This window comes from Papilio polytes, unplaced genomic scaffold, assembly GCF_000836215.1.
Source record: "Papilio polytes unplaced genomic scaffold, Ppol_1.0 DF822067.1, whole genome shotgun sequence".
In the NCBI taxonomy this organism is placed as follows: Eukaryota; Metazoa; Arthropoda; class Insecta; order Lepidoptera; family Papilionidae; genus Papilio; species Papilio polytes.
The window spans coordinates 5,294,967-5,315,974 of NW_013527137.1; the positions used below are offsets into that span (position 1 = coordinate 5,294,967).

The window sequence follows — 21,008 nt, forward strand, 5'->3', positions numbered from 1 at the left end:
TAGAAATACTTTAAAGTCAATTTCAAAAATATTAACTGTTAATTGAATTTCTGGTAAAATCATATTCATGTAAACGTGAAAAACTATTTAGTAATTAAAGTAAAATATAAAGAATTAAATGTAAACAACATGCATTATGGAATCCTAAAGCATGTTGATCAAATCAACGTAATTAATCTTTTCTGATATAATTACACAAGACAGTAGCTGGCAATCAGGAAATTAAGTGAAAATCGCTAATAATCCTTTCGTTGCGTCATCGTTTTTGAGATTAAAATCGATATCACTATTTGATAAATACGAATCGATTTCTTTCTGTTAAATATTCACACACACATAGAAACATCGAGGCGCATTCGAATTTCGAACGGGCCATTGAGAGCGTGTTCCACGTAGTGCGATTATATTTGGCGTTCTCGGAATCCCGTACCTGCGCCCGCGTCGCTTTCACAGGCGAACATCTGCCGTCACTTTTTAGTACTACTTACGCAGCTGCGTGTAACATAAGATTTATTTTTGTATTTTTATTTGCTACCGCTTTAGTGTAAATAATAATATCTGGGAGAAGTGATTTTTATTGAATAAAGAAAACTTCTACGTGCAAAATCATATCTTCTCGACATTTATATAAATTGTTACAAAGTCGGAAAGAATTCTTTTTGGTCACTACTCACTATTTTTAATAATTTCCGTCTCGAGTATAGATGTGGTCAGATATTAAAGACAATTTAGGAGGTCATCTCCAATTCGTGGAAGGTGGCACACTCCGATTTCAATACGATATTGCGATACCGTTGTTCTCGGTACTTCTTTATTTAACGGGAGGGTCGAAATTGTTATGAACATATTCGCGGAATTCATTCCAATAATTTCTATGTCTGTTTTGCGTCTGCGCGTGGAAAGTGGACTACATGAGTACTGTCTACTGTAGATAATCTACACTAGTAATATAACGCCTGACTTAGTTTATATATGCCTGAAATTTACCTTTTGCCAATATTACCTACGTACTTTTAGACATTAATAAAATTGTAACAGCGTAATTTACTTCAACACTCAACCGCTAACACCCGCCAAAATGGCGCGCTTCCTGTTTCTAAATGACATTGACAGATAGGTTATAGGAACGGTTCCTGTATGCCGATGATCAAGCGTTGCGCCGCTTTCTTATAAACAATATTCATACAACCTGTATTCATACAAGAATTTAAAACAAACACTCACATTCGCTGGACGTGAAAATAGAATTCATTACTCATATTTTAGTCTGTGCCATGTATTAAATCACTCGTTCCCGCCTTTTGACATGACGCAATTGCTACCAAATTAATAATACAATACACATTTCATAATCCATAGGCGATCATCCTTGATGTTTATGGTTTGTGCCATAACAGTTGTTCTAGGAAAAACTTGCAGTAAACAAGCCAGTGTTGATCCGTGGCAGTTGGACCGGTCGCGAAATATAAAACAGCAAAAAAAAACATGGCCGCGGTTTCATATGCATTAATTGCCTTGTGCTCGTTTTAAAACTAATCGCAAATTAATCGATTTATGTGCACGGTTCCATTACGATGAATTCGTTTTTAATTGCCCGTAAAAACTTTAAACAACAGATAATAAAACTGGTTAACAGTAACAAAAGAAGTTATAAATAATTCTTATATTTAAATACATAATTTCACTGAATACTTTTAAATACAAAGGCAAGGTAAATGTAGGACAATATTCCTCGTAAATGAATTGTTCAGATTCTCAGAGGTAAATATAAAGACAGATTTGCCTTTTGTTATAGGAACCTTGAATAGAAAAATATCTGAACGTACAATACTTTATGAAATAGAGTGAAATGAAGCCGTAGTTATTCTCGCAAAGGAAACACACCCACACAGTATTATAGTCGGACCTTGTGCATTTACTTTGTATCGTTACTAAGGCGTTTTCTTGAAATTCTCAGCTGAGTGACGATATCTTTCTCAGAATAGCTTTTGTCGTTATTTCTATGTTATTTACAATTCACATTTCAATAAAACGTGGGCTGGAGATTGCTAGTTATTAGAAAAGGTGGTATCACTTTTATGTTAAGACTGAAGAAAATTAAATTTAATGAGAAATAGCTGTATTCAGAATTTGTTCCAACCTTAATGAATAATGTCATTCGTAGAAAAGATATGCGCGATTATATTACCTGATAAGATTAACTATTCATAGTAGTGTTGATATCAAATACCACGCAATGTGCGGTTTCATTTGAAAGCTAAAGAAAGCAAAACCTAGATTATTTCGTAAACGGCACAGACAAGATTATCTCCATTTAATGAATATCTTAAAATTTGTCGATTATTCAAAACTAGCTTTCGCCTGCAACTTCATCTGTGTGGAATTAAAAAATAAACAAAAGTGAGTAGCCTATGTGTTCTTCAGAATATCCTCTACATCTATACCAAATTTCATCGAAATCCGTTTAGCCGTTTAGGCTACAAACTCTAACAAACATTCACCTAATCATTCTCATTTATATTATTAGTACGAAGTAAGATAGTATGATTAGTCTCTAAACTTGAATCGAAAAAAAGATAAATCTATGTCTATGGATACAAAAAACAACAGTGCGCTCCCGCTATAATTATGTCAAACCGCAAGAGCCGTCGCACGTGACAGGAAGCGCGGATCTAGCCACAGAATAATTAATAACACGCATAAAGATACAAGCGTTATGTCGTAATCATGCTAATGGGAATCACAAGTGCCGTAATGCATTTTATTGTTTACATCACGTGGGGTTCCTAGTTGATTAATTACACAAGTTACACTTCATAGATATGATAATACTAGATTATTTACATTTAGCTTTAAGACTAAATATATGATAACTAAACTGGAAAGTAATCTACAATTTCACGTCTACGCAGCTCTTGATTTTAGGTATTTATTTAACATTGGTGACCTAGCTACAATCATACATCATACTAATATTATAAATGTGAAAGTTTAGATGGATGGATGTTTGTTAGAGCATATAGCTTAAACGGCCGAACGGATTTCGATGTTTGGCATAGATGTTGAGAGTAGTTTGCAAGAATACATAGGCTACTTGAATTTGTTTTTTTTTTTGATTCCGCGCGGACCGAGTCGCGAGAGAAAGCTAGTTTGTCATAAAGTCGTCTTGTTGTTTTTAAAAATGCTTTGATGTAATAAGACGCTTATCTTTACCTTACTCAATATTTCTTTGAACACCTCAACAGCGAAGTGGAACAAAGTGAGTGGGATTCGAGTTGCGATATGTCAATTCGTCGAAATCTCAAAACATAAAGGTTTCTTAAGAGGTTTTCTCGTTAAGGCGAGGTCCGGCGCGGCGACTGATTACGTTGCGACGTGTACAGTCACGCACATCGCGAATGGAAACGCGGAACGATTTCATCATTCACCACGTTTTCATTATTCTTATCCGTACATCGAGTACAGTTGACGACAATTTGCGCTTATCTCCGACAATTATATACACAAGAAGAAATTCAATCATATTTAATAATCAAGATGTAACTATTATTATCTATTTGGGTGAGTACTAGGCTTCACGATAAACAGGTACTGGTGTGAAAGCCAATCTAATCCTCTACCTCTGAATATGTCGTCGTTATCTTACTAATATTATAAATGCGAAAGTTTAGATGGATGGATGGATGTTTCTTAGAGTTTGTAGCCTAAACGGCTGAACGGATCTCAATAAAATTTGGCATAGACGTAAATGATAATTTGGAATAACACATAGGCTACTTTTGTTCTTTAATGCCACCCGGTCGGGGTCGCAGGCGAAAGCTAGTGAACTAATAAAAATACCAAGTTTTGTTAATCTATGAAACATGTGACGCAATTGATTACTAATTTGCTTGATAATTCCTAAATTATAGATGACTTTTCATACACAATAGCAAAAAAGAAATAATATACAATACACATAAAGCTATGGTCAAACATATAAAGAGATATCAAGTGATATTTAATATTTTATCCCTTAAATCAATGACAAATGACGAACGAAGTTTTGGTCAATGTCACTTTGTAGTTCAATGCACTTTATCTGCTTTCCTTCAAAGATTAGAGATGATGTAGTTTAAATTTAAATACTCCAACGTCATTCAATTACAAACAATCTTGAAAAAAAAACAAGGGAAATAAAACAAAACACATTATTACAATTATGAACCATTGTAAAGAAGGATGTACGTAAAGAATCTATAAGTTTATTTACTGTACATTTTAATATCTACAATCCAGAGGTTTCTATTGGTGAAACATTCGTACAATAACATGTTGTCCCTCTCTAACTTGTTGGAAAGGCTGAGAAAGCAATGTTTTCTAGAGCTTCCCGCCAAACGTAACACTGTATAATCGATAACAATTAACGATATAAAAAGCAATCCAATTACGAAACTTCTTTGACCGAAATCTATTTTGAATCAACTTAATTAGTGTTTATTGGCCATCAAAAAGAATATGTATTTTCAAAAACTATAATCTAAGAATAATCACGAGGAATTAAAATTAGCAATGGGATTTCCAATTTTAAATCTGTAAGAATTACTAAGAAGCAAAGATAGGTTATTTTTAAACAAAACAGAATCGATATCAATCAATAAAAAACAATTGAATCGTTTAAATCGATATGTTTTCTAATCAATCGATTGATGTTTTATTGGTCATCAATCAAGTATAATAAAAATGAAACTATAAATCAGTTTCCCAGTACGAAAGCGATGTAATTACCAATTATTCTCAGACGAAGTTATAAAATTGCGAACGACTCGTATTCCTCGAATAATAAACATTTAGTTATTTTTTTTTAAACTCTATACAGGTTTATTTGATGCAAAAAATATACGATTCGTTTTAATAGTTGTTGTAAAAACATATTCCGAGAAGGACCGGTGGACGCATCATTTGGTTTTCAGAAATTCTCATAGAAATTAGCAGAATATCATGTAGTCTATATCTAACAAGATATAAAAAATGTATTCCTGTTATTATAAGAAATTAATTTTCATATATAAAAGATTTGTAATATCATAGATTAATAAGCAAGTTTTTATATTATTAGAATACATGAGACCTAAGTTATTTTAAAAGGTTAATTCCTTGTTATCTTTTTAATTTAATTGGTTCTTTAGACATTTTCAAAATAAAGTAATCGAAATTATTGGAGAGTCAAACACATCATTGGAGAAAAATTTACAAGGAAGCCAACACGGTTAAAAAATAACAAATTAAAAGGAAAACAGCTTCCAAAAGATTTGGTCATCGGAATGCTGAGGTCAGAGTGAAGTCTTACTCACCCTGGAGGTTTCTCGGAGGCGTGGCTAGTGATGTCATATCGGAATGCTCTTGGATCGACGATAAAAAAAGGTTATATTAATTTCTCGAGGATAAACAGTGTAACGATTATAGACATCTTGACATTTTGTAACCTATCGTGTCTTACAGTCTTAAGTGTGGGCGGAAATTAATGTTTAGCTTAGTTTTTTAAGTTTCTTTTACTCTAAAATACTGAATCTAATAATTTCTAATAGACAATATTTAGATAATGGTTTCAGCCATCTGTCAAACAATAAACGTTTACTATACCCATATATTTTTTTTATAGTTCCTAATTGTCTTAAATGGTCAAAAACTTTATCTCTATGTTTATACTCAGTAACCAGAACCATGCATTAAGTTCACGTTACCGTGGCATTAAAGATAAGCTTGATGGTACTTGCATGGATCTTTAAAAAACATACAGACAAATATCAACTTTATTACAATGGTAATAGATTCAATTTAGAGTATTCAAAGTACATGTACAGCTTGAAGGTAGAATACTATTTTGGTTTTATAAAATTTATCTGTCCGCGGTCTCGTTAAATTGTTTCACGTTGAAATACGTTTTCCTTGTAAATTAGATTAATTTTTGTTGTACGGAGATTCATCTAATTGCGGGTTTACCTTATCGAAGTGTATAAAAATATTGCCATCTCTTTCGTTCTTGTAGGAAAAAAGAGATAAGTAATTTGATATCGGCAGTGGAATTTCATGGTAACTTTAATTATACAATTAAATGATAACCGTACTAAATATTATTTATTTCCTTGAATGTAGAAATATCACTTGATATCTGAAGTTTTTATTTCTCACTTTAATATTAAAAAAAAGATACATAAACCTCGCAACATCTATAAACGAATTCTTCAACGCTACTATAGAGCATAGAATATTTTTGAATAGACCATTCATCGGTGGAAGAATATCGTAAAGTACACATTTCTGACGATAAGCAAGATGGATTACACATTTTCCAGTAAACTAGTATAAAAATATACTATCGGTATATGTCGCTGAATAGATATAATTTAAAAGAGTAGTTATGTGGGACGGGCTTTATTAGCTGATCGATTATATCTCTGCCAATCTATTTGATGAGCTTATTAACGTAATAGAAGTCTACGTCATTACTTATAATCCAATCACATCGGTAATAAAATTATTATTACTTATGGTAATAAAACAATGGTAGTTTTTGTATGATGAACTTATGAGGTTAATGTAATTCGCTCAGTTTATAATTTTTTTAACACAATTATGGGACAAACTAACTGAAAAGTCTTTAATATGTGTAGATAATAACTAGGTTTTCGAAGCGGATTTAAAAGTGAAACTCTTGCAAAGTAAATCCAGTTTGTGGCGGTAAAAACTGGTTCAGTCCAGCATATTTATGGCTGTGTTTGATGCATTACAGACGGAATTGTGGAAAGCGTGCCTTTAACGCTTAAAATAGAAACACGGCTTCGGTTACTTGGAGATAGAAGCATATTTTGAATCGTTTTACGTAAAATATGTTTGCATTTCGTATGCAACGTATTAAATTATGTTGGGAAAATAGTAGCCGTTATTGTATGCCATATGTTATTGTATGAATTGCCAAATCTTTGCTCCGTTGAAATGACATTTTGAAAATGATAAACGAATGTATAACTTGCCACTATACATTGCTATCTTTGTTATTTTCATTATGAATGAAAGGGAGGACATACATCTTGTGTTTGAAAGATACGTGTTTCGGCTTGAAATCCACGTTTACATTATATTAGGTTGGTTCATTTATTAGGTCATCCTCTAAACGGATATTCAGTTATTCATATTGCAAACTATATTAAGTCAATGTTTAATTACAAACATTTGAGAATAAACTTTTCCAAGACTGGACTGATTCATATTTCCGCTAACATTGTTATAAGTAATTGTAAAGAAAAAGGTCAAATATGGATAAATATAATCTATATTACATTTGTGTACCATTTTATGTTCTGTGGTTTTATAGTTGGTGGCTGTTTTAGATATGTAATTAGAGAAATTTCGAATCGTTTGTTTGTTTGCATTTGAAAATTACCATTATTAGCAAGTTTTTGGTAAAAAAATTAGTGGTAATTTCTTATCGATGTAGCGTAATTTAATAACATTATTACCAGTCAATAGTTAAATAAAAAGTCTTGCCTTTAAACTTATTTCCGATTAAATAATTTCTTTTAAAAATAACTATAACAACAGCTAATAATCGTTATAGCAAGAATTTATGATACATATTTTGAGAGAATTAAAAATAATTTTAAAGATTCATTTCTTTTAATTGAATGTTTAGAAATAACGTAATCTACATAATGTTTTAGTTGTGTTCGATTTTAACGAAGAATTTTCTAGAAAAGCGCCTACGCGTTTCTAAAGACAAAGGTCATTCTGATTATTAATTTCTTACAAGAAATTGTTAGAGTATATTAATAGAAATAAGTTACGCTATTTGTATAGGTAAAAAAAAAATTACATGTTCAAATTCGAAAAAAATGTATATAGATACGCAATCTACTGTTAAATATCATTTGTTAAGGGCCTGTCCCATCACTGGCTGATAGAGGCTCAGATAGCTTAAACGTCACTGTCAGATAAGGTAATAATATCAAATAATTTACAATTTGGTGGAACAGGCCCTTAATATTGTACCTAAAAGGTGAATATATTCACGTGTTCCAATAATTATATAACAATTATTAATAGTCTGCGGTTTCCGTTAATGAAAATTAGAGTATTAAATCACCATGTTATTAGTAAAGTTACGTAATTTTAATTCAATTGTAACGGGATAATGTTCTTATTAAATAATTGGAGAAAGATTGGAAACAATTAATTTAAGTTAACGGAATATCGTTCTAGTTCTCATTTAAGGCCCTCTTATACCTGATTGCGCATCTTTGGAAGCATAGAACAGGATTTATACAAAGATTTGATTGGTGATATTTTAGTATGTGTAACTTCAGTCCTTTAACTAAAGTCTCGTGGAACAGAATCATGATTGGACAGACTTTTCTCGATAGATTTATTTTTTTAAATTGTCGGTGATCGTCGGCCTTAATGGTTACAAACAGATATTTAGTATAGATTTCTCGTACAAAATTTACACGAAGTTTCTTCCTCTTTTAGTCACTCTGTGTAACATTTGGACTGGTATGTTTTAGGTTTTTTTAAAAATTCCTGCTGCTTCATTCCTTTGCAGCAACTTTACAATTTTTTTAGGTTATGTTTTTAGTGATAGGAAGAATTTTTTGCTTATTTGAGATATATTTCTAACCTCTAAATTCTTTACACAAAAACAACATCATTAGTCTACAGATAAAGATGTTATTATCATATTAAAATTCAAATTCACTTATTCATATGTTTTTTCTCGCAGATACCTCATGAATAATTTATATGGCCTTTGTAAGATATCGGAGAAAAATGAATAAATTTCAAATCTTTATATTAATATTTGCAAACTTTGTGTATATTATAGTTTGGAGATAAGATTATACAACTAATATGATTTTTAATTTCTTATTTCGCATATAATATAATCCTAGTTGCTTTATTTAAATAAATAACAAGTCTATGTTAAATACATCAAAACAAGTTGCGCTAGAAGTTATCATGTTTCTGCCCATCACTTTTAAGTTGGGTGTTAGCTTTAATTTCATAAAATGTTCCGCCCACTGTCAGGCCGATATCGACCCGACGCGGTACTTAAGCTGGTGCGGACAAAGAAAACTATGTTCCTCTCGCTAGTGCGAAAAGATTATCACAGATGTATACATTACATTACATAAAATGCTGGTGGGTCTAGAAAGACCTGCAATGCGATGGCGGAAATACCATTGGGGGCACATTTCGGCCCGCCACCGCAACATATGATGATTTTACTTATAAACGTATTAAATGATAAAACAGGTTACTGAAAACTCATTCATAACGAATAAATTTAAGAAAGGGTATTGATCGCCGAAAACTTTAATGTTCACATTGGCCTCAATCCTAAATGTAAGCAAGCAATAAAAGCTCAACGCTCGAGTGTTGCCAAGTTGTTGGTGTTAAAATGAATAATAGTATCACAACTCGAATTAAACTATCATACTAATAAATGGGAAAGTTGGATGAATTTTTACTACGTCTGTAGAACATAGACTGAAACATGGGCTACTTTTTAAATTCCATTCGAATGGAGCCATGGACGAAAGTTGTGGTAAATATTAAGTATTGAATCAAAATAAAAATGTTACATTGAACACTATAATCCGCATATTTGTACTTTTTCTTTAGACCATTTACTTGGTTTTGGGCCTGTCCCACCAAATTGTAAATTGTCTGATAACAATCCAACGTCTAAAATATGTGATGGAAATATCGGTATGACCTTATCTGAGTGACGTAATTTTTAAGCTATCTTTCAGCTAGTGGTGGGACAGGCTCTAAGTCTTTTCTCTATCTTCTTTGCGGTTATATTTTGACAGAAAAGTTGCCCCAATGATATAGGTCATATCTGTAGGTTTAAGATAGTGTTATTCACTTTACTAGATGTTGGTAAGTCGTATTGTACCATGTAAGATATCCAGTAATCTGTTTATACGTAAAGACATGTACATCTGGATAATGCACCGAGCGTAATGGCCACGGCACATAAAGTCTGCAATGAACGTTCTCCAATGTAAGAGTTTTAGCTGGGCAACCTTCACGTGTTCTCGGAACATTCAACCGGTCGACTGTTATCTAGGGCTGCCACATCCTCGGATTTGAACCGAATTCCTTCAATTAACATGGTATAAATTGAGTTACGGTCGACATCTTCAGTGTTTTAGTTAATGGTGGACAAAACACTAGTCGACTTTTCTTTTCGACAGTCTTCATCGGTTTACGTTTATTGAATGTTGGCAGCCCTACTGACGGCCGTGCGTCGCGCCTCGATTCCCGGAACGACGATACCGCGGCCGTTTCGATTTTTAAAATAAACGTTCCGTTACACATAGATTTTGTCTTATTCACATCACTTTTTAAACTGTACATATATTTGTTGTTGATGCTTGTCCCGTAAACGGCGATTTATAAACGGTTATGTAGTTTTTTTTTGTTACATTCACGGGTTTCACGTCACTAGTGACTTATTGTTGCGTGATACATTATTCATTGTACTACTTTACTACTCTATACCTACGTCGTGACGTCACAGTACGGCTCAGGGCACGCGTAACCGTATGACCGGCCTGAATAAAAGTGATCTAATACCTTACCTCGATTATTATTTAATATTACGATAACTTTCAATGCTAAATTTAAACTCTATCAAATTTCAACCTACATATTGAATAGGAATTGGGTTACTTTGCATTGAACTTTTGGCTAATGTTTAATGTAACGATACTCGTTGAACCGCAGTCTAATTTATTACTAGCAGGAAACACGCGACTAGACATGGTAAGAATAAATTATTTCGCAAATACTATAAAAAGTTTTACGATTAGACCGAGACCAACGAGACACGTTGAAAAAAACTACAAACTGTCAACGGGCTATTTGTATGCTTTCTGCCTATAAAAGCAATGAGATCCGTTTAAAAAAACAAAAATCATGATCGCTTCAAACTAAAGCGGCTTACTTTGATTTCAATATAGAAAGCGAAAACGAATAACAAATTACGAACGTATTAAGGAATTGTTTTTCGAACAAACGCTGCATTTGTGAGAGGAATAATTTATTTGCTTTAGGAGATTTTTTGCGGAATCGTTTCGTACCGTACGACCTTCTGTACCAGGAATGCATGATTTAAAGGAGAAATTTCGAAATAAACAACTGAAACGTCAAACGGATTTAATCTTTATTTCTGTAGATATTAAGTATACTTTTGTGGAGCTGAGTAACATCAAAGCGGTGTATTCGATCGGTTCGTTAGACGAAACTGCCGACGTTTCGCAGTAGCCCATTGAAATTTAAACTAGCTGGCTTTCTCGGAAAGCGGCTTTATCTTTTTACGTTTATCCGGCCCCTGGCCTAGCCCAACGAGGTAAATGGTAACGGAAAACGGACGAAACGCCGCTTCGTACATACAATTGACTGCGACGAATCGATTTTATCCATCTTCAAAATTAATTTTAAAGCCTGTTAACTAGGCCCAGGGCGAGATTTCTGCGACAGTGTTTTTTACCAAGGCTTTTGGTTTAATAGGGTTAAATAAGACTAATTTGCAACCTTTGCCCCATTCTGTCCGGCGCCCTGGGCGATCGCCCAACCACGCTCTACCCTTGTGCCTTTATAGAGTAAAAACTGGGATTTTGATTAATTATAAAGAGAAACAGCTTGATAATAAACGTGGCAGGGGTTTTGTTTGTTTATCTGTGGATGAATAAAATATATTTTAAAACTTACTATGAAAGAGTTTAAATCGAAACTTTATTTCGCTAAGCATCGTTCGCTTTAAACGTTTGCAAGAATTCAAATCTTATACGAGTTTTATTATATCGTAAAATATTTTCTTGCACCTTTTAAATGTTACTTTCGAAGAAATGTTACAACGTAAAACGAATTCCTTCAAAGCGTAGTAAGATTTTTCTATTACGAATATCTTTGTAGCATATTTATTTTGACATAAACAGCAAGTGGATTTTATATTTGCTTGGCATTTATCTTTACGTTCTGATAAATTTCAATAAAATATTTTTTAAATGGCAGCGTACTGGTCTGTTAATTAATTGAATGACCATAATTAGTTGATATCTTATAGCAGAAATAACTATAAGATAACAACTGTTTCGCCTCGCAAGAGATAAAGTCAAATTTGGAGAACTGACCGCCAACCTTCACTAAAGTCGGAGAGGCACTTTAAGAAGAGAAGAAGTAGAAATAAACGCAAGAGTTCATTGTCTTGTAGCGTTGAAAAGGCGGAATAATAACCATAAACCTAATCTTTATAATCGTATTACTATTAAACAAACAAAATAGACACCATAATAGAAAAATGAAACCTCACAGAAAAATGTCAGGATTTGTAACGCTGGATTTTATTATTACTTTATTGAAACCTACCGTAACGTTAAATGCTGAGTACGTTAAGAATGATTTCCTATTTGTGTATTCTATAAACGAGGAAACATCGCGAGGTGCTAATGAAATATTTAGTTCGTTCCGCGAAGCGAGTCCAATGGTCCTGCGTGTCGGCGACGTCCGTCGTCGGCGAGGTCGCGGGCGTGCATAAAGTCTAATCGCATACATAACCTCCAACACCCGGTCCTTCCGCGAACAATAACCCGAGCGGACAATTTTCAAAATGATAATGCAAATGTTCGTACAAAACCAAAAAAAATCGTCATAACGCTGACGATTTCTCATAACAACCCTCGGGTCGGAGGCTTCCATGGATTAATTACGAGTTCCGAGTAGGCCCGCCCGCCACCGGGCCATTCAATTCTCGGTAAACTTGAATCGAAAAAGGAGCAAAAACGGACTCGGCTCATTCTCAGAATACGCATACCTGCCCGCTTGCGATCCCACCTTGCTCTGACGTTTCGAACCAACGCGCATTTTCCTAGTAGGCCCCCTCCCAGAACGAATATCTGCCTTTTTCATACCCTTATTTAATCGATTTCCTGTTATTCTATGCATCAATTGAAACATGTATTTCATTTTAATATCATTTATTTATTTACAAGAAATAAAAACTATTTAATATTTTTTTCCTGTATTTCTATAAAAAAGTTAAATACAAATCTTAATTTAACTTAATATTTCCTATACCGCGGTGTATGTTGTTAACCTACGCCTCAGTAATCAAGCCAACGATATTTTATTGTACACGAGTTTCTAGAAATAGCCATCGGTGTCAGGGACCCGTGGCCAACTGTTTGGTGGGGGAAAGTCAATTCTAGTGATTACATACACCTGTTATGTATTAAATCAGATTTTTTGTAGACAATTTATTAATAAAATTCATAGTAAAATTGTAGTTAATATTTACTTAGTAACCTTTTTTGCATAACCATCCTTTTTTAATATTAAGACAGAATGGATGTAAAATGAAATGAAAACTTCAGATAAAAAGTTTAGATTGCAATTTTAATATTACGTGTATACTATAAATATGATATTCTAAGTAACTTTTACTATTAAACTCTAGATTAAATCTATTATAGGCTCGTTTGTGGAATACTGTTAAAATACACAGTAAAACTAAACTAAACCGATATTAAAAATAGTGGTTTTAGGAAAGCCTTTAGTGCAGTACAAAAATAAATGTCATAAAACTGTCAACATAAAGTTATCTTTACACAATTGTAAATAATGAATTATTTATCATGTAAATATATTTTTAATCCAACGCCCGAATGAAGTAAACAGAGAAACGTCAAATCAATAGCGAGGTCATTACACCCTGTCAGTTATTTCGCGACATTTATACTATTATAATAAATTGTAAACACACACTTCTTTGTTGCCTAAGTTGTCAGCAATTACAGCATATTTTTGATTAATTCTTCTTTTAACAAAAAGCCCTATACTTACGTCATGCTTTAGGCTATATATTTTCACGCCATTAAACATAGGGGGTTTATATTTTGGAAAAAAAACCCGAATGTGGGAAAGAGACCATAAGTTGCTGCCAACATCAAGGAAGCAAAATTGCCATAGTAAGGTAATTGGTATTTTGACATTTGCAATTGATTATTTGACACATGTACACAATAAAATAAAATTTTCATAATTTTATGCGGATGAAGTGGCAGGGGAACAGCTAGTTGTAAAAATTGTAGTATTTCCATACATACAAAACATTACTCTGGTCTTAACTCACTCAAATATGGTCAACACAGTTATACCCCAACTTTCAGTTTCTTTTTTTTAATACGTATAAACTAACGCTTGACCACGATCCAACATGATTTTAAGTTGTCCTGTGGTCGAAAGATGGTACGCACTAACTTAAGTACTAATTCACCCTTTTCTTGAAGGCACCCACGTTATATGGATGGAAACACTGACCCTAGCAGCTTATTCCATTCCTTTGATGCGCACGTGAAACGATGTCTCCAATCGCTTCGTTCCAACCTTCGGCACGTCAACTATTTATGTCTATTATGTCTCTCAAGACGGTCGTGTAACATATCCCATATGGAAAAGAATAAAGTAGTCTATTTAATTAAATATCTACAATAGACTATAAAGAATGAACAGTTTAATTGGTGCTCATAGCTTTCTGTAATCGACCTAATTGTCGGCGCTTTTTGCGGTCAATGCAAAGCATAGCTCCGCAAATAAACAATTCTCGGACCATGTTCTGACCATTTGCAATGTTTGAAATGTCGATATTTTTTTTTTATTTGAGTCATTAAGAACAAAAGATGGCGATTCATTTTGTGGCGGATTCCTACTTTATACTACCGAAAGAACATTGTAACAAATTGCAAGCATAATTTCAGCACAAAGTTATATTAAAATGTGAATTTGAGCAATGATAATATACTTTTACACAATTCCGACAGTGGAAGCCCAACATTATAATCTGTAAACCAGATTTGTACTAACTTTTCTAAAACAAAGTCAACTCGGCAATGAGCTCAGCTCTCGACAAAAGCGCGTGTAGCAAAAAGAATATTCGCTAATAAATCCGTTCATATTTATTTAATTTCTAAATGTACATATAGTAATCTGATTTGTTTTAAATGAGATTAACGGTATTTTAAAAAGACAAAAAATTATTATCGATGAAAAAGTTTATAGCTGGAAAGCAAGATTATTCCGTTTTCTATTTTCAAAAAAAAAAACAAAACATCAATTGCCATAAAAAATACTATAAAATAATGTCAACTTAAAGCTACTGGTTCCAGAACAATATTTAAAACATCCGTCTCGTGGGCTTACCTAATCTACTTCGTAAATTCGTAGAATATAGAAGATAATACATAATATTAGGCTTTCATATCAATTCATGCGTACAAATGATAATCAATGACCCAATAGCACGCCGGGTTATCTACACATTAACATGTAAAGGCGATTCCGCGAAAACTATAAGCGTAATAGAACAATAAACATTAACAATAGACATTGCATTAAGAGCCTCTTTGATGCTTAAAATAACGTTGCAAAAAACGCCATTGTTTCCCTTCGTGGATAAACAAAGGCAATGTCGATTCCCGGTAGACGATTTACCTCCGATGTTCCCGGTAAACTGAACAATGTACGATTGTCTGCGAGCGCCGAGCCAGGGGTACTCAACGCGGCCCATTGCGAAAATGAATAATGTTAACCCAGAAAAAAGTATGCAAAATTATTGCATTTGTAACATTTCTGCTGTCGACACAATTGTATCAAAATATTTTTTTCATCTAATACTAAGTACAAATATTACGATCTTACTACACTTAATATTCCGAAAGCCGTAGTTATTTATCAAGACTTCTGTTCGGTACAGATCGTATGGGTTCGTTTAAATGCGGGTAACCGGGCGTATTTTTATTCTCCCGCACTAGTGGGTAGATTCGAATCTCGGGCGCGGGGTCTACCGTGAGGTGTGCGGGAGAAAAAGGTTAATGGTGCGAGTTCAGGTCCTCGGAAGTGGTTGCTAATCCGACGTCGCGAAAGACACAACGGAAGTGTCATATTCTCTAACGAACGGGGACACTTTTAGTTTCAGTTTCGCGTTTGGAACAATAACGGTGCACACGGGTACATCTGCAGCTAGCATCGCTGGCGCCTATAGACTGGACTCAGTTGACACTGATAGACTAGTGTCTAGAGTGCCTAGTGGCACTTGCAGGAGGTGAGGCAGTCGTCGAGCTGGTGATTATCACAATCCCTTTTTACAATATTATGCCCTCCGGTGGATTCGTAGTTCAAGTGTAGGTTGTGCCGTTGGATTTGAACCCGTTTTATACGGCACGAGTTCAATTATTTGATAAGAGCCTGTGGTGTAAACATATGCAATATGTTGACCTATAAGATAAAGTAGCCTTTCCATAAACTACGTCAAAGAATATGTATTTATTATGCGTAGAGAGGCAACATTATCAAAAATCTAAATTGTATTTTATACATTTAACACACAATTAGCTATCAAAATGATAAATACCAAGTATTCGTAATATATTATTGACCGACTTCCCAAAAGAAGGAGGTACTCTCGTCTGTATGTTTTTTTTACGATAAATGTTCTTTGAAATCTTGAATATTCAATGTAATTTAACGTGAAATAATAATATTGTTGGAGCTGTTTGTGGCTTTATGTTACAGTTCGATGAAATAACAGAATTCAAGGTCGACTGAAAGCTTTCGAGAAAAGCTACAAAATTGCTTTATTTAATTTATTATTTGCTTATATTTCTGTCTATTGATTTATCTGTTTAAAGCCATACTCATCGAACGGTTGTTTAAGTTGTCCTTTAGTGTACATTTATTACAAGACTAACTCACGCCCGCGACTCCGCACGCGTAAAATTAAAAAAAAAAACAAAAGAGTTGTTCCATGGTTCATCTAGACTATCCTCTACATCTATACCAAATTTTATCGAGATTCGTTTAGCCGTCTAGGCTACAAACACAAAAAAAAAGTCCCTCCATCCAATATTAGTATGATTACACTGACTCACATAGTGGTGACTGTGAGTAGCTGTCAAACTTTCACAAAATTAAAAACCAAAACATCCAAATCCAATCCAAAACGTGACAAAACATTTCTTAGAAGACTTTTTCGTCATTAAATAAGATTCAGTTTCGCATAATCTACTCCCTGTGCTTGAGATTTAATTAACTTTGAGAAAATTCAATCTCGTTTTGAACGATAATATTTATGTAATGTTAAAGGACTTTTTCATTTTTATTTTCAACGCAATGAGCATAACATAAGAAAATGTTATCAGCGACTTTAAGTAAAAAATAACCATTCTATAATAATAATTATTTTTATAATTCTTCTATAATATACCATAGATAATATTTATTTCTTAATTTGTAACATTAATTAACATTAGTATTGATCGACTGTTTATATTTAGAGGTTGATGTTCCCTTGATTATTTGTGTACGAGCTTGTACTCTATTGAGGTTAATTTAAAGTTCATTTTTGCACAAGACTATCTCTTTATTGCTGAGGCAAAGAATGCCTTACAGGTTTACATCTCCGATTACTTCTATTTATCAAAAGGAATGTATAATGGAGGAGGTATGATATAATTGTTTGTAACATTATACTGTAAATGTGCCTAAAGTTTTTTCTATTTAATAACAGTTGGATAAATAGTTCAAGAATTGATTCTACAAATTGACCGTCCACCTAATAAATAGTTTTCGAGACTGATAGGACAAAATTTCGATTTACTTAGTTTACTAGGCGTCCAGTAGGGTCCTAGAGCAGCTATTTTAACTGTGTTTTATTACTAAAAGACCTTCAGATTTAGTAGATTATTTGTATGTAAGAAAGGTGTTTTAGTTACAATCGTATAACGTAGCGTGTTCGTACTATAAATGTAAACAAAGTAGGTATGTATGAATGACCCGGAGACCTGAAAGATATCGCTTGTCGCTTGGCGCCATTACGTATAGTCTGAATTATGTTTACATAGTTGTTTGATAGGGCTGTGCTGTGACATGCTGATCAACTAATTTGTCATAAAATCGCTATCATTGTGTGAGTACATTTAAGTAAACATTTCGCATAGTGGTAATCTTAGAGGAATCTTACCTGGTAGTTTGACCACCATTGGAGGAGCGGTGGGGTGATTGGGATCCAATGTAAAAGCCGTAGGTAACAACAAAACACGGAAACACACAGTTCCACTTATAATTACTAATATTTCCTCAAAACCACTTTACTGCCGTTGCGCTTCTCGGTAAACTCTTTATAAGCAGTTTCGTAGAAGCCGAGCGCACTGGAGAAATTATTTTGTAGAAATCGACGTCGCCGGCGGCGCTTCGTCCGCGTGCCGTAGCAGAAACCGTTTCTAAGAACGCGCACATTCAATTTCACTCAATGTGGTGTATTTATCACAAATAACGATATCGCCGCGGGAGGTGAAAGTTCGGCGAGTCAAGTCGCCGCAGCGATAGTTCCCCTTTCATGTACGAAAGTCGACTGACGCTGGAGCGGCGCGACGCGCCACATGAAGTAAACACGCGCGGCGGTCGGTGGAGGCAAGCGGCGAGCGGTGAGGGGCGCGAGGCGCGGCGGGAGGCGAGCGCTATTCGCTCGCGCTCGGATGCCGTTCGCCGCTCGCCAGCACGGCCACGGCGCAGCGATCGTCGCCTCGCTTTGCTAGAGTCACCAACGCGCCCGCACTTCCCAGAATTACCAACCTTGGCGCTTCTAAGAACTACACCAAGGCATTGTCACTAATTTATATAAAACTTGCAGCCGCACTAGCACGACAGCCGGCATGGGAGGTGGCTCGTGACCACGATAAGAACTATCGACACGCAGACAGTCTATTGACCTTTTGTAGTACTTTAACCGGTAAACTTTGGTAGCGAATAAAGTTCCACCCTTCCATGAAGTACGTCGGAGAGTTCATTCACATTAGGATACTACCTGTAGGTACCTATTTTTTGTTTGTTCGTCAGCTGTTTTATAAATGGGTAACTTACCTGTGCAGCTTTAAGAACGCAATCAATTAAAAACTCGGCTCCAAACTATCGATTTTAAATATAATTCCTGATCACACACAGGCGTATAGAAACATCAATTAGTACCTACTTTTACACATGTACCTGTATTCTTTGTATAGGTTTATTTATGTAGATGTTTATATGTTTTATAATTATTAATTTCTACATCATGAAAGCAAAGCCAACTACAGACTCTCAGTTTTATCTGAACAGTTCGACTTTTTATTTAAAACTGAACTGGCAAATAATTGATTCATAAAACTTGATCTACTATAACAATATGAAGGATATATGTACTACGTTATGTTTAGATTAATTTACATATATTTATAAGGAAATTGTAATAGACATTTCTCTTACGTAATCTGCAATAACGTTGCAAAGTGACAATAACGAAAAACGTCAATGATCAACGTCATGCACATTAATAAATATCTCGAGATATTTACAACATCGATGTAGCATATCATCATCATCATCATCATCATCATCCTCCTCCTCCTCCTCCTCATCCTACCCCCGTAGGGTTGGCGCGACAGGTTTTTGTCCTCCAAATAACTCTATCATACGTCATCACTCCCTTTTTGAGTTTTTCTTAATTTCACGCGGAAAAAGTGACGCAACAGCTATATTAACTAAAGAATACCTTAATGACTGTCAAACTTCTATGAGTGTGGCAGACATCGAATACTATAATAAGAAAGTTAACAACAATATGTTTTTATATTACTATCTCGTATTTTGTATCGCTACATCTGCATTAGTACTCAACAATAGACAATTTTCTCTCCATCTGGTCCTCAATCAATAGGAATCAAGATAATCGAGTGTTCTACGAAATACGACGCGTGTGACATGCGCCGTGCTTCCCCGAATGATAGTTTCTTCATGCTCTCTATGTACAGTCGCGGAGAAAAACGTAAAGAAATTGTTTTCGCGTAAACTTTATTCATGACTAGCTGTTGCCGCGTATTCGTCCACGCAATGGTATGATAAAAAGTAGCCTATAATATGCCCGTCTATGTCAGCTATCCGCCAGTGAAATTCCGCTCGAAATCTGCCCAGCCGTTTCGGAGATCACCCAGAACAAAAACGGTCTGTGGACAGACAGAAAAAAATGTTTAAATGCGATTTTGTTATCGGCAACGCAAATTCATTTTTCCGAAATCTGTAATTATTATTTTGTTATTACAAACAGACATTCCAATTTTATTATATGTATATGCAGATGCGTTTCTAAGATTAACTTAAACAAAGAAAGAAGCCAGTTATGTGTAAATTTGTATTCATAAGTACTTCAATGCATACTATTGAGAAATTCCGAGTATAAGTAATGAGAATAACAAATAAGTATAGCAAGAAGAAAGAACAAACAATGGTATTTTTCAATAGTAATTGTTGAATGGATATTGAAATTCAAGTTTTAATAATGAATTAAAAAAACAATGAACGTCTATTTCTATTAACATTGCTATATTTTATAAAACATCGTTTGCTTTAACGTTTTTTAACTAATATAAGCATATTAGATCTATTTGCTTTGGTAATAAAAACACTTCAATTGACAATGCACACCATTCTTTAAAAATAATTTGTCAACTCAAGATTAACAATAACCAAGTTAAATGAAGGGTGATAATGCGTTTTTTGGTAGTTACAAGAATATTAGGAAAAATAATTAAATACGTAAGTGAACAAAAAAAAACTTAAGTTATTATGTACGTGATTGTACGTAGGGGAAATAGGGCCAGATGGTGTACATGTGGTAGCATTCATCCGCCATATTTCGTCAACGGGCATACAACAAAAGCGGGCACTTACCGTTGCCCAACAGTCGTTAAAACTTGGCGCCATTCATTATGACTTTCTGAATAGCTCTTAATAATATGATTGATTACTAGTTGTTCCTCGCTACTTCCTCTACGTGGAATCAAAAAGTATAAACCTAAGTTACTCAGCGATAACGTAGCTTTTATGGTAGAAGAATTTCTGAAATCGACCCAGTAGTTTTTGAGTTATTTTAGCACATA

General features: G+C 34.1%; 1 protein-coding gene across 1 annotated transcript in view; it reads right to left on the reverse strand.

Moving 5' to 3' along the window:
- LOC106107301 (suppressor of cytokine signaling 2) overlaps positions 1-18,487 on the reverse strand; it is a 24,082-nt gene extending 5,595 nt beyond the window's left edge. The window contains exon 1 of the mRNA XM_013288104.1: positions 18,059-18,487. Within this exon, the coding sequence (XP_013143558.1) occupies positions 18,059-18,077 (19 nt within the window). The 5' untranslated portion in view covers positions 18,078-18,487. The remainder of the gene's footprint in view (positions 1-18,058) is intronic.
- Between the last annotated feature and the right edge of the window lie 2,521 nt (positions 18,488-21,008).